Source organism: Zingiber officinale, chromosome 3B (assembly GCF_018446385.1).
Source record: "Zingiber officinale cultivar Zhangliang chromosome 3B, Zo_v1.1, whole genome shotgun sequence".
Classification (NCBI taxonomy): Eukaryota; Viridiplantae; Streptophyta; class Magnoliopsida; order Zingiberales; family Zingiberaceae; genus Zingiber; species Zingiber officinale.
This window is the reverse complement of record NC_055991.1, coordinates 126,827,611-126,840,214: the sequence shown is the minus strand read 5'-3', so window position 1 is coordinate 126,840,214 and position 12,604 is coordinate 126,827,611. Positions and strand designations below refer to the sequence as shown.

The following is a 12,604-nucleotide window of genomic DNA, read 5'->3' as shown; positions in this document are numbered from 1 at the left end:
TGACCGGATACTCACAGGGAGGCCCGGAGTAGGTTAAGTGTGACCGGATGCGGATGCTCATGGGGAGGCACTGAAGCAGGTCAGGGTGACCAGATACACGCGGGGAGGCCCGGAGCAGGTCAAGATGACTGGATGCTTGTGGGGAGGCCTGAAACAGGTAAGGGTGACTGGGGCAGGGCGACCGGATGCTCGCTAGGAGGTCCAAAGCAGGTCAAGGTGACCGAATGCTCGCGGGGAGACCCAGAGTAGGTCAAGGTGACAGGATGCAGATGCTTGCGGGCCCAGAGCAGGTCAAGGTGACCAAATGCTCGCGGGGAGGCCCGAACCATGAGAGTAATGGTGGTCCTTTGTTTGAGGGGAGGATTGTTGGAGTTCAATCAAAGTCTCACATGGGAAAGATTTAGAAAATATTATGAGGTTAAAAGGATGTAGGATATCTCTATTGGAATGATGTATTTTGGGGAGAGCACAAGAGCAAAATAATGAGGGCATAAACTCAAAGTGGACAATATCATACCATTATGGAGATATGTGGGCATCCTTTTGACATAATATCAAGATGATTGGATACTTGCGGGGAGGCCTGGAGCAAGTAAGGTTGACCGGGTCAAGGCGACCGGATGCTCGCAAAGAGGCCCAAAGTAGGTCAAGGTGACCGAATGCTCGCGGGGAGGTCCGGAGTAGGTCAAGGTGACAGGATGCAGATGCTTGCGGGGTGACCCAAAGCAGGTCAGCGTGACCAAATGCTTACTGGGAGGCCTGGACCATGAGAGTAATGGTGGTCCTTTATTTGAGGGGAGGATTGTTAGAATTCAATCAAAGTCTCACATGTGAAAGATTTAGAAAAGATCATGAGATTAAAAGGATGCAGGATATCTCTATTGGAATGATGTCTTTTGGTGAGAGCCCAAGAGGAAAATAATGAGGGCATAGGCTCAAAGTGAACAATATCATATCATTATGAAGATATGTGAAAATATTTTTGACATAATAGAATATTAATTATATTATATTACATTACAAAGTTTATTATATTACAAGTTTGATTTTGTTACGAGAAGACCTTATTTGATTTTTTATAGGTATACATAGTATTTAGTATTGGTGCCCATTATTAAAAAGATTAGATTAAAAAAACACAATTTGTTAAAGAAAATGAACTTATAATTTGGTTTTGTTTTAAAAAAATTGACGTAACTAAAAACATAAAAGCCATCTATTAAGAGATCGAATTACTTAATATAATAAATAGTACTAGAATGTACCCCATGCGATATATATATATATATACGACGCTATAAACGCTAAACCCTAATTATCTCCATTCCTCTATCTTGCGATCACGCCTCGTAGAGAAGGAAGCCGGTAAGTTTCTCACCTCAAATTTTCTTCTCCCTCACACGATCTCTTCTTACTGTACGATCATTGCTTTCGTCTCGAGAGACCATTTCAATTTTGAATTGGGCGAGATTTTGGCCGATTCACTGAGATTTCCTTTCCAATCGACAATAAGCTTTGAATCAACCGATTTATTCGGATTTTTTTTCTTTGTCTTTGTTTTCTCTTTTGTGAAATCTGTTGGGATTGTGATGCTCTATTCGACAAACTTTGAGTTGTTTGTTCTTTGTGATGGATCACAAACTAATTGATTAATCTAGTGTTTTTCATGATTTTTCAAATCGTAGCTTTGCGTTTTTGAAGTCATGGATCCTCTGCAGCCTGAGCCTGTTAGTTACATATGTGGAGGTAAAAATTTGCCCCTTTCAATTTATGTGGTTGAGTTTTCATGAATTCATTTGATCGCTTTGATGATCTTTCTTATTAAGAAAAATTGAATTGGTTATGACTTAGATTGCGGAGCAGAGAACACATTGAAGCCAGGGGATGTCATACAGTGCAGAGAGTGCGGATACCGCATCCTTTACAAGAAGCGTACTCGCAGAAGTATGTACTAAGTGTTTTTTAATGTATATATACATTTTTTTTCAATAGCCCATCATAAATTGTTAATAATTATGGGAGGAAGAGTGAATAATTATATAACCGAGACAGCTTGCTAAAGTTCATAGCCACCTGCAAATGCCTTTTTCCTTTGGTACATGTCTTTGTTCATGAGATGCTTTCCACATCGAATTGTTTGGTTTTCATTTGGGGGTTTACCGTTGCTGATAATGTGGATCTTAATCTTTTTTGTCGTCAGTTGAATTAGTACAAAAAAAATAAATATCTTTGTAAGAGTTGACTGAAAGGAAATCAAGATAGATTTTTACAAATAGTTTAATCTTGGATTAGACTGTAATATAAACACTTCCATCTTGTGTGAGATTGTAGTTTTTGTTCTGTGCAGATGATAATCCTAGACCAATTGATTCCTCGTTACTCAAATTCTTATGCTTTTGTGAAGATTTTTATAATTGAACTAAAGTGTAATGGTCAAGCAATGAAATAAATATTCTAGTACTTGAGTACACTGAGATAGAAAGGTCACTATTTTTTCTAAAAAAATTATTTTCACTAAGTTAGTGGCAATGGCCATATCTTCTCTCATATGTAGTGCATGATCGATAGTTGAATTGACTTCCCTTAGCATAATCTACTAATTTATGATTCTTAGTTTCCCTTATCTCGATCTGCTATTTTATAATTCTTAGTTGAACTACTCTTTTAAGAATCAATTTAATTTTTTCTGATTTCAATACATGGTTTTGTTGTTGTTAATAAAATTTTCAATTTTTTCTTATTCATTTAGAACTTTTTAAATTTTTATTTTTATAATTATTTAAATTAATACCCGGGCTCAAGCTCTGGCCGACAGAGCTTGCGCTGGGCAGGAAAACACAACTTACAAGTTGTGTTGAGCATGACTTGTTAAACCCCATCTCAGGCCAGGTAAGACATGGAAAAAATAGACCAATCAGACCCGTGCCGTGCTCGGCTTGGGCACAACCCATTAACACCTTTTCAATGAATATTTTATTCAACCAAGGATATTTTCATCTTTTAGAGTTCAGAAGAATGCATACTTCACCAAATATTCAACCATCTTGAAGAATGCCTTTTGTGTCTCCAATCATATGTTATACAACCTTCATTTCTTCCTTCAAGATTTTGATCAATTCAATGTTAAATGCTGTTTTGAACCTTTTCTTTTATGTCTGTGAGGTCTTCGATTAATCAGATTGTTAGTTTTTATTTATTTATTCTCGGCAAACTACCATATGCTGATAATTAAAGGGTCTAGGGAAGTAGGGAGAAATCCAACTTATCATTTATAAATAAACGTCCTTTAAATAGAATAACTACAAGACAGCTTGCTTAATTAAAACCAAATGTCTCTTCCTATCCATGCTAAGAGCATCCACATCAGCTACCCTATCCAAAGATTTTATCCTAAATTTTGGATAGGATAGCTAAAAAACCTTTAGAGTATCCACATCAGTTTCCCTATCACTATGTCTAAAATTTAGGGTAAATAACTCACTTTATTAAATTTAGACAATCACTTTTCACTACGCATTACATCAACTACCCTAAAATTTTCATCATTCTTAATTTTTTATTATTTTATTATCTTTCTTCTATTTTTATTATTATATTTATGGAATGAGTGAAAGGAGAGAGATTGAAAAGAATGAGTAGAAGGAGAAAGATTAAAAAGAAATATTATTTTATTTTTAGGATAGAGGTTTCATTCCCTAATTTAAAGAATTACTATTCATCAAATCTAAATTTAGGGAATGGATAGGGTAGCTGATGCAAAGATTTTTTAGTTATCCTATCCAAAATTTAGAGTAAAATCTTTGGATAGGGTAGCTGATGTGGATACTCTAAATTTAGATTAATCTCCAAAATTTATATTAGCTACCCTATCTATTTCCTAAATTTAGATTTGATGAATAGTGATTCTCTAAATTTAGGGAATGTAACTTCTATCTTAAAAGTAAAATAATAGTTCCTTTCAATCTCTCTCCTTACACTTATTTTTTTCAATCTCTCTCCTTCCACTCATTCCATAAATATAATAATAAAAATTAGAAGAAAGAGAATAAAATAATAAAAAATTAAGGATGATGGAAATTTTAGGATAGTTGATGTAATGTGTAGTAAAAAGTGATTGTCTAAATTTAATAAAATAAGTTATTTACCCTAAATTTTAGATATAGTGATAGGGAAATTGATGTGGGTGTTCTAATGTCCGTTAAATTCTTCCTCGTATTATGTGCTCCTGTAGACATCAGGATTTTCATGGCTAGACAAATAGGAATAAAGATTTCGAGTAGCTTTTAAGGTTTCCAGCTCTATCTTGGTTGTGTATGGACCATTGGACATGTAACTGTGTTCTACTCTGAATAACAAATTTTAACCTTTCTGATAATCTTGTCTTTGTCATATGATCTGCACATAGTTCTATAATCTGTTACTCCGTCTTGGGATAATTCAGTCACTGCTCGATTTCCTTAAGATTAGAATTTTGTTTTTTTTTTCAATAAATTAATGTGATCGCTATCATCTCGATGGTGCATTGTATTCCTCTGATAAATTGCAGGAGTAACTCTATACACAATTGTTTGGTTCTCCCTCGCATTTTATGGTTTAGCTCGAACTAATTCTAGATGTCTTTTCAAATCTTGCAGTTGTGCAATATGAAGCTCGTTGAGGACAAAGAAGTCTGCTAAAGTATGTGTTAAAATAGAACTTGTATTAAAAGTTTGATGCTATTGTATGATTGTGTGGTTTGTAAAACCTCAAACTTGTTCATGGTTGTGGATGCGAATTGTTTCTATTAGCTCACGTTATTTGTAAGTTACTGATACTATGTTTATTGGGCGTGATTAAATTGGTAAATCCAGTTAGCAACATTATATTGCTTTTTCTAAAGAATTCTTTTTCAGCATAGCATATGATAAACACTTAATAATCCAAATACTAGATAACATGTTTAGATTTGCTAATGATATAGTTGGAATTAACATGATTTGGTGATTACAATTGAAGCATAAAAGTCAATCAGATAGTAGTAACACATGGTAATTTTGATTAATAATTCATTTTGATTTTTTAATTAAACCACTGGTGCGAAGTCATTTCGTTCACACCCAAAATTAACTACTTGTCAAGCCTAATTGTGTCTCTTCTCAGAAGAGAGATTATCAGAGTTGGTATGATCAATCTTGTTCACGATGATAAGAAACTAAGGATTAACAATATTTTGAAAATTTGCTTCGAACTATATATGAATTTGACCATTTTTTTTTCTAGAAGAAAAGTATCAAATACAATTTTTTGTGCTAAACCGAAACTCATTTTTGACGAGTGGTTAACGTGGTTGGCTAGTGCCAGAAAGGTTTTTGTCCTTGGCTTTACCGATATATCAACTCTACTCGGGATAACATTTGTGCCTTCTAATAAATACATATACACTGGAACGATGGCAGCTCGAAATCAGAGGAATGACTCTGATCATTCTTATTCAAATTCACAATGATGGACACTCATTATTGTTACCATGTACTCGCGTTAACTGGCACAATTAGTTGATGTGTTACTTACTATTCGATAGGGCAGATCAATTCCCAACAACGGCTACTCAAATTCGCCATGATGGACGACACTCTCTGCTGTTACCATTTACTCGCGTTAACGGTGCAGTTGGTTCATGTGTTATACTTACTGTCAATGGATAGGTCTAATATCAATCCCCAGCAGATATAAAATGCTTTGTTGGTTGTCTCAAGTCCTTCATACATGTATTATTATTATTATTATTGGGCGAAGTCCTTTGTCATTTACCTCCATTTTACAATGTAGAGAGCCACCTTAAAGGGGTCGTTGACGTGACAATTTTATCTTTTTTCCGCCAATATATACCCATGTTAAAAAACCCCATATATTGGAGCAGTTATATATATATATATCTATCGTTGACGTGACCATTTTATCTTCTTTCCGCCAATATATACCCATGTTAAAAAACCCCATATATTGGAGCAGTTATATATATATATATATAAAAGTGTTTACTCCAATAAATTTTTGGGTCAATTTCTAACAGTGTAAAATGTCTTATTGGATATCTGACATTTCCCATGCAAATAGTCATTGTATTAGGATAAAATATTTTCCGTGATTTATTTATCTATATTTTGCTATGGAGCCAGTGATATTGGATCTCTTGGGATGGACAATATCATATTTTGCTCCAATATATTAGTATTAAAAGCTCTCACAGGTTGACGTAATTGGTATTTGTATGGATGTTTACTCCCATAAATTTTAAGGTTAATTTCGATACAAAATATTTGATATTTTCATGTAAAGAATTATTATGTTATGATAAAATATCTCTCATGATTAGTATTATATTGACATATCACTTGTTTTTACTCCAATACTCGGATTAAAAATTCAATCTATTAGTCTTAAATACCTAAGCCCATTAGAAAACCGAGTTTTCATGGAGTCCATTCTAAAGTTGTACCCCCATTTGAATCCTCTTAGATGGAAACACACGAGATCAATCCATTTGCCATCTCCAACTTACTGCTTCACTGCCATCCTTCATTACTTGCATGGCCTGCACCATCCTTCTAACCTTAATCAATTCATTATATTGTAGTCCACCTCAGATCCTGATATTAGCTGAACTGTCAGTCTCTAGCCTAAATTAGCCATATTTTCATTTTTATCAGAGGCTGCCTCATTCTGCATCTGTCTCTCCAAAATTGAGCAGTCTTCCATTTCTCAATTTAAAACGCAAGCCTGAGATGAAATTTTCACTAGCCTAAATAATATCGAGAGCCAAGTTACAGACAAATGAGCCCTAGACTTCCCAGTTTCTTTGGTTTGGTCACTAATGCGGTGGTAAAAGAAGTACATCAAGGACGAGTCAGAGTCAAAAAATGCGATTAACATGGAGGTTAAAATTAAGACGATCAATACCAGAGAGTCAAAGGGTTCATCAATATTGACCGAGCGGACGCTAACTGTCAATCGACTCATCCGAGTAGATCGCTTGTCCGGCCGGGATAACTATAGAAAGAACATCAGATGCTCACAATTGTGACCATGTGAAACAACTTACTGAGCCGAGGGACTACGAAGAATAGCCTTGGGTGACCAGGAGAGGAATCTCGGCCGAGCGGTGTTGAGAGTAAACCCGTTGCAATCTGTGTGATTGTCTCAGAAGCTCTTTTCCACGCTTTTGAGTGCGTACCAGAGTCACAAGAACTTACAATCAAGTAGGTTTGAGCAGATAATCTCAAACTGTCGACTCTAGCGAGCTGAGCCACGCGCCGAGTAGGTAAGTCGAGGACACCGTGAGTTGTCGAGCGGCTCCACATTGCTGCTGAGAATTGTTGATAGGATGTCGAGAGCTGCAACACGAACTCAGAGTGGATGCCGAGTCCAGCAGAGCGCTGTCTCCTTAAAACAGATTCGGCCCCTCCGCGGTGCTCAGAGGATCAGGTGGACGTCTGTTTCCCAGGATAAAACGGCAGGATCACGAACACAACCGAGCACTGGTTGTCGTGATGATCTGAACTAGATCCGAAAACTATCACTATTTCTATTGAGCAAAAGAAGTGCACAACAGAAGAGAAGGAAACATGGGGATTCAAAGAGGAATTGAAGCATACTCTTCTCACACAAAGCTCACTTGAGCTTTTCCTCTCACAAAGCACAAAGCTTACTAGTGTTTGTTTTCAAAGCTCACTGAAGCTTTTCCCTCGTCTGCTTCATTCCTCTCCACTCCAAGGTCTTATATAGACCTTGTTGTGCTTGTCTTGCAAGCACAGCAAGCCACGTTGTGGCTTACCATGCAAGCCACAACGTGGCTCGCTGTTGGCTGCAATTTGCCAGCTAGCCACGTGTGGCTTGCAAGCTTGCTTGCCACGTGGCCTTGCGTGCCATGTGGCACAAGCAAGCGTGCCACGTGGCATAAGCAAGCGTGCCATGTGACGTGTAAGTAAGCTGGCGATCTTCCTTATCTTGTATGCTGGTCAACAAGTTGTCTGACTGATGTAACAAATAATGGGGTTCACAAAAATACCCCTCGGGTTGATGTCATCCGGGCCCTAGATTTCCAACCCCCTTTATTCCGAATCAGTCCGAAAGCATTGCTTTCAATCGTTGTGGGACTACAACCCACATGTCGCGTTTTCATTCAATTTTTTTTCAACAATCCCCCACATGAATGAAAACAAGGATTTGTGATAGTTTTCGACAGTTGAGTCGAGTATAGGATAGGTAGGTGTTATCCTTTGAACATTCCCTTGTAAACTCTGTTTGCTCACTGGCTGATTAGTAGACGTGATGTCTTTGAACTGTTTGGCCGTTGGTGTAAGCAGGACAGATCTTACCCAAGACTCTCCCTGATATAGCTCAAGTCTTATGAGTGTGTTCGTTCTTGGCCATGAACACGCCTAGTTCTGTGAGAAGCTCTCAGAATTGTGCCTCCAATTCTCTTCGAAGCGACCCACTTCTTTCTCACATAGGTGATCTCTCAAGAGTTACCATCTACTCTTTTTTTTTTTTGATCATTAAAAGCCCATCGGCTTATTCTGGTCTAGTCACTGTTTCATGGGACTTCCCCTACAGTGTGTCTAGTCAGTGCAGATTAGTTGTCCCTTTGAACCTAGTTCTTGGGATCTCCGGTCAGCATAGGTTGGGTGTCCTCTGCACTGATCGCTGACAACGACATTAAACTCATTCCCTGTGATGAGCTTGCAACTAACTCTCGATTTAACCCCTTGGTTAGTGGATCCGCTAGGTTATCTTTTGACTTCACATAGTCAACAGTGATAACTCCAGTTGAGAGTAGTTGTCTAATGGTATTATGTCTACGACGTATATGTCTAGACTTACCATTATACAGATGGCTCTGTGCCCGACCAATTGTTGATTGACTATCGCAATATATGCAAATCGCCGGCACAGGTTTTAGCCAACGTGGAATATCTTTTAAGAATTGTCGTAGCCATTCAGCCTCTTTACCACATTTGTCAAGAGCTACAAACTCAGATTCCATCGTGGATTTAGTTATTACGGTTTGCTTAGAAGATTTTCAGGAAATGGCTGCACCAGCTAGAGTGAAGACATATCCACTCGTGGACTTAGAGTCTTGTATATCAGATATCCAACTTGCATCGCTGTATCCTTCGATCACAGCAGGATATCTTGTATAATGCAGTCCATATTCACGAGTGTACCTTAAGTACCTCAGTACTCTTGTTATCCCTTTCCAGTGCTCAATACTGGGATTACTCGTGTATCTGCTCAGTCTGCTTACTGCGTAGGCTAAGTCTGGTCGTGTACAACTCATCAAGTACATCAGACTTCCAATCACTCGAGAGTGCTCTATCTGCGAGATACTTTCACCTCGATTTTTCGATAGATGTTGACTCATGTCTATTGGCGTTCGTGCCAACGCAATATCACCCTTGGTGAAGTTCTCAAGAATCTTGTCCACATAATGGGCCTGACTAAGAACAAGTCTTTCTGCCGTTCTAAGAATTTTGATTCGTAGAATCACATCAGCTAGGCTCATGTTTTTCATGTCAAATCTTGAGTTTAACATAGCTTTTGTGGATGTGATTATCTTATCATTACTCCCAATGATAAGTATGTCATCTACATATAGGCACAAGATGACGTAACTATTTTCTGTGACTTTCATGTAGACACATTTATCACATTCATTCATCTTGAAGCCACATTCCTTCATAACATTATCAAATTTCTTATGTCACTACTTTGGTGCTTGTTTCAAGCCATATAATGACTTCACTAATCTACAGACCTTGTTTTTCTGTCCTGGTACAGAAAATCCTTCAGGTTGGTCCATATAGATTTCCTCTTCTAAATCCCCGTTTAGAAAGGCTGTCTTTACATCCATTTGATGTATTTCGAGATTCCATAGAGCGGCGATAGCTAACAATACTCTAATGGAAGTTATTCTCGATACCGGAGAGTATGTATCGAAGTAATCAAGGCCTTCTCGTTGTCGATATCCTTTGATTACTAATCTGGCCTTGTATTTATCGATTGTGCCATCTGATTTCATTTTCTTCTTGAAGATCCACTTGCAACCTAATGGTTTACTTCCCGGAGGAAGATCCACGAGTTCCCAAGTGTGATCTTGTAATATAGAGTCTATCTCAGATGTAATTGCCTCTCTCCAGTGAGGTCCATCAGACGAGCTTACTGCTTCTGAGTAACTCCGGGGCTCACTTTCCAGCATGAAAATGATAAAATCCGATCCATAGGATTTTTCTACTCGAGCTCGTTTACTCCGTCTAAGCTCAACCTCCACTGGTTTAGCATTTTTTTCTTTGTCTTGTGTTTCATATGCCCGTTTTGAGGAGCTAGCATCCTCTCGGGTCTTAAAAGGAAATACATGCTCAAAGAATGAGGCATTTCTCGATTTGATTATCGAGTTCTTGTGTATCTCCGGTATGTGTGACTCAACCACACAAAATCTATACGCAGCGCTGTTTTGTGCATATCCAATAAATATGCAATCAACAGTCTTTGGTCCTATCTTAATCTGTTTCGGATAAGGTACCAACACTTTGGCAAGACACCCCCACATTCGTAAATATTTGTAGGACGGTTGTCTTCCATTCCACAACTTATAAGGGCTCTTATCTATTTTCTTCTGGGGCACCTTATTTAAAAGATAATTAGCTGTTAACACAGCTTCCCCCCACATAGACTCTGGCAATCCAGAGCTTAATAGAAGAACATTCATCATCTCCTTAAGCGTTCGATTCTTTCGCTCAACAACTCCATTTTGCTGAGGAGTATAAGGAGCTGTTGTTTCGTGTCTGATCCCATGTTCAGCACACAACTCAACGAACGGTGACACATATTCACCGCCTCGGTCACTTCGAACCACCTTAATCTTCTTATTAAGCTGGTTTTCAACCTCATTTTTATAGAGAGCAAATTTCTCTATAGCTTCATCCTTACTTTTGAGAAGATACACATTACAGTATTTTGTGTTATCATCTACAAAAGTTATGAAATATTTATTACCACCACGTGTTGGCGTACCTTTTAGGTCACACACATCAGTGTGGATTAGGTCAAGTGGTTTATTACTTCTTTCAATATGTTGAAAGGATGACCTTGTCATTTTTGCTTCAACACAAATCTCACACTTGTGTTTTGGGTCAAGATGGAATGTAGGTATGTTTTGCATGTTTATTAATCTACGTAACACATCGTAGTTAACATGTCCTAGTCTACCATGCCACAAACACGAAGACTCAAGCATATAAGTAGAAGAGCTTTCAGTTTTATTTATCTTGGGCCTAATGACTATTACATTGAGCTTAAACAGCCCATCAGATACATAGCCTCTTCCTATAAACACTCCATTTTTGGATAATACAACTCTGTCCGACTCAAAAACAATGCGAAAGCCATGCTTGCTCAACAGTGAGCCGGATACTAGATTCTTTCGAATCTCTGGAACATACAGCACATTGTTTAGAGTGAGATCCTTGCCCGAGGTCATTTTCAGCACCACTTTTCCTTGGCCTATGACGTCTAAGGTTGTAGAGTTCCCCATGAACAGTTTATCTCCAGTGACTTCTTCGAAGTTGTGGAGCAGCTCTTTGTTGCAGCACACATCTCTGGTGGCTCCAGTATCAATCCACCATTGCCGAGGATTGGAACCTATTAGGTTCACTTCAGAGATCACGGCGCAAAGATCCATATTCTGTTCTCCTGCCAGGTTGGCCTCAGGTTTTTTCTTCTTTGACCTTTTACAGTCTGAAGCTTTGTGACCCATACGATCACAATTGTAGCATTTCCCTAAGAACTTCTTTTTCATGTTTTGTCCTTTGGGTTGCGTCGTGGAAGATTTTGGATGCTTCCGTTTTGAGCTTTGTCCGTGCTCAACAACATTGGCTTTTACAATAGCCTGAGAGAGCAGTTTTCTCTCCGAATTCTTGTTGTCTTCTTCTATACGAAGGCGAACAACAAGTTCCTCCAGGTTCATTTCCTTCCGCTTGTGCTTCAAATAATTCTTAAAGTCCTTCCAGTCAGTTGGTAGCTTTTCGATGATAGCAGCCACTTGGAAGGTTTTGCTCAGAGTCATACCTTCTGAGTGAATTTCTTGTAAGAGTACTTGAAGTTCCTGGACTTGACTGATTACAGACTTCGAGTCACTCATCTTATAGTCCAAGAAACGACCAACAATAAACTTTTTGGCCCCAGCATCCTCCGATTTATATTTCTTATCCAGAGATTCCCACAGTTCCTTTGCCGTTTTTATCTCACAATACACAAGATAGAGTGAGTCGGCAAGATTGTTAAGGATGTAGTTTCGACAGAGGAACTCAGACTCGTTCCATTTGTCGAGCAGAAGGAGGGTGTTCACCTCATCTACACCCTTAACAACCTTGGGAATTTCCTCGGTCAAGATACGTGCCAGACTTAGCGTGGTTAAGTAGAAGAACATCTTCTGCTGCCACCGCTTGAAATTCACTCCTGTGAATTTTTCTGGCTTTTTCCCGTGATTGATTGGCACATTCCCAATCGGAGCGGAGGAGGCCGGCACATGTTGAGCCTGTTGCATCTCAACATTTTCTGCCGCCAT

At 38.4% G+C, this 12,604-nt stretch overlaps 2 protein-coding genes across 2 annotated transcripts; one reads left to right on the top strand and one right to left on the bottom strand.

Annotated features, from left to right (window-relative positions):
* The first annotated feature begins 1,234 nt into the window (after positions 1-1,234).
* On the top strand, positions 1,235-4,862 carry LOC121967643 (DNA-directed RNA polymerases II, IV and V subunit 12). Its single transcript, XM_042517995.1, has 4 exons — positions 1,235-1,365; positions 1,686-1,746; positions 1,852-1,944; positions 4,635-4,862. The coding sequence occupies exons 2-4, from the start codon at positions 1,704-1,706 to the stop codon at positions 4,655-4,657; spliced, it is 159 nt and encodes a 52-aa protein (XP_042373929.1). The 5' UTR covers positions 1,235-1,365; positions 1,686-1,703; the 3' UTR covers positions 4,658-4,862.
* Positions 4,863-6,697: 1,835 nt separating this feature from the next.
* On the bottom strand, positions 6,698-12,604 carry LOC122055215. Its single transcript, XM_042616589.1, has 3 exons — positions 12,106-12,604; positions 11,693-11,967; positions 6,698-6,781 (listed from the first exon to the last, which is right to left on the bottom strand). Exons 1-3 carry the CDS (start codon positions 12,602-12,604, stop codon positions 6,698-6,700), a joined length of 858 nt encoding a protein of 285 aa, XP_042472523.1.

Bases quoted from the DNA above. Each gene is read 5' to 3' on its own strand.
- LOC121967643 (XM_042517995.1), top strand. From the start codon at position 1,704: ATGGATCCTCTGCAGCCTGAGCCTGTTAGTTACATATGTGGAG. The intron at 1,747-1,851 runs GTAAAAATTTGC...GTTATGACTTAG, and splicing joins TGTTAGTTACATATGTGGAG to ATTGCGGAGCAGAGAACACA. The intron at 1,945-4,634 runs GTATGTACTAAG...CAAATCTTGCAG, and splicing joins CAAGAAGCGTACTCGCAGAA to TTGTGCAATATGAAGCTCGT.
- LOC122055215 (XM_042616589.1), bottom strand. From the start codon at position 12,604: ATGGCGGCAGAAAATGTTGAGATGCAACAGGCTCAACATGTGCCGGCC. The intron at 11,968-12,105 runs GTATGACTCTGA...GCCTTCGTATAG, and splicing joins ACAAGAAATTCACTCAGAAG to AAGAAGACAACAAGAATTCG. The intron at 6,782-11,692 runs GTGAACCTAATA...GATATTATTTAG, and splicing joins TTTGCGCCGTGATCTCTGAA to GCTAGTGAAAATTTCATCTC.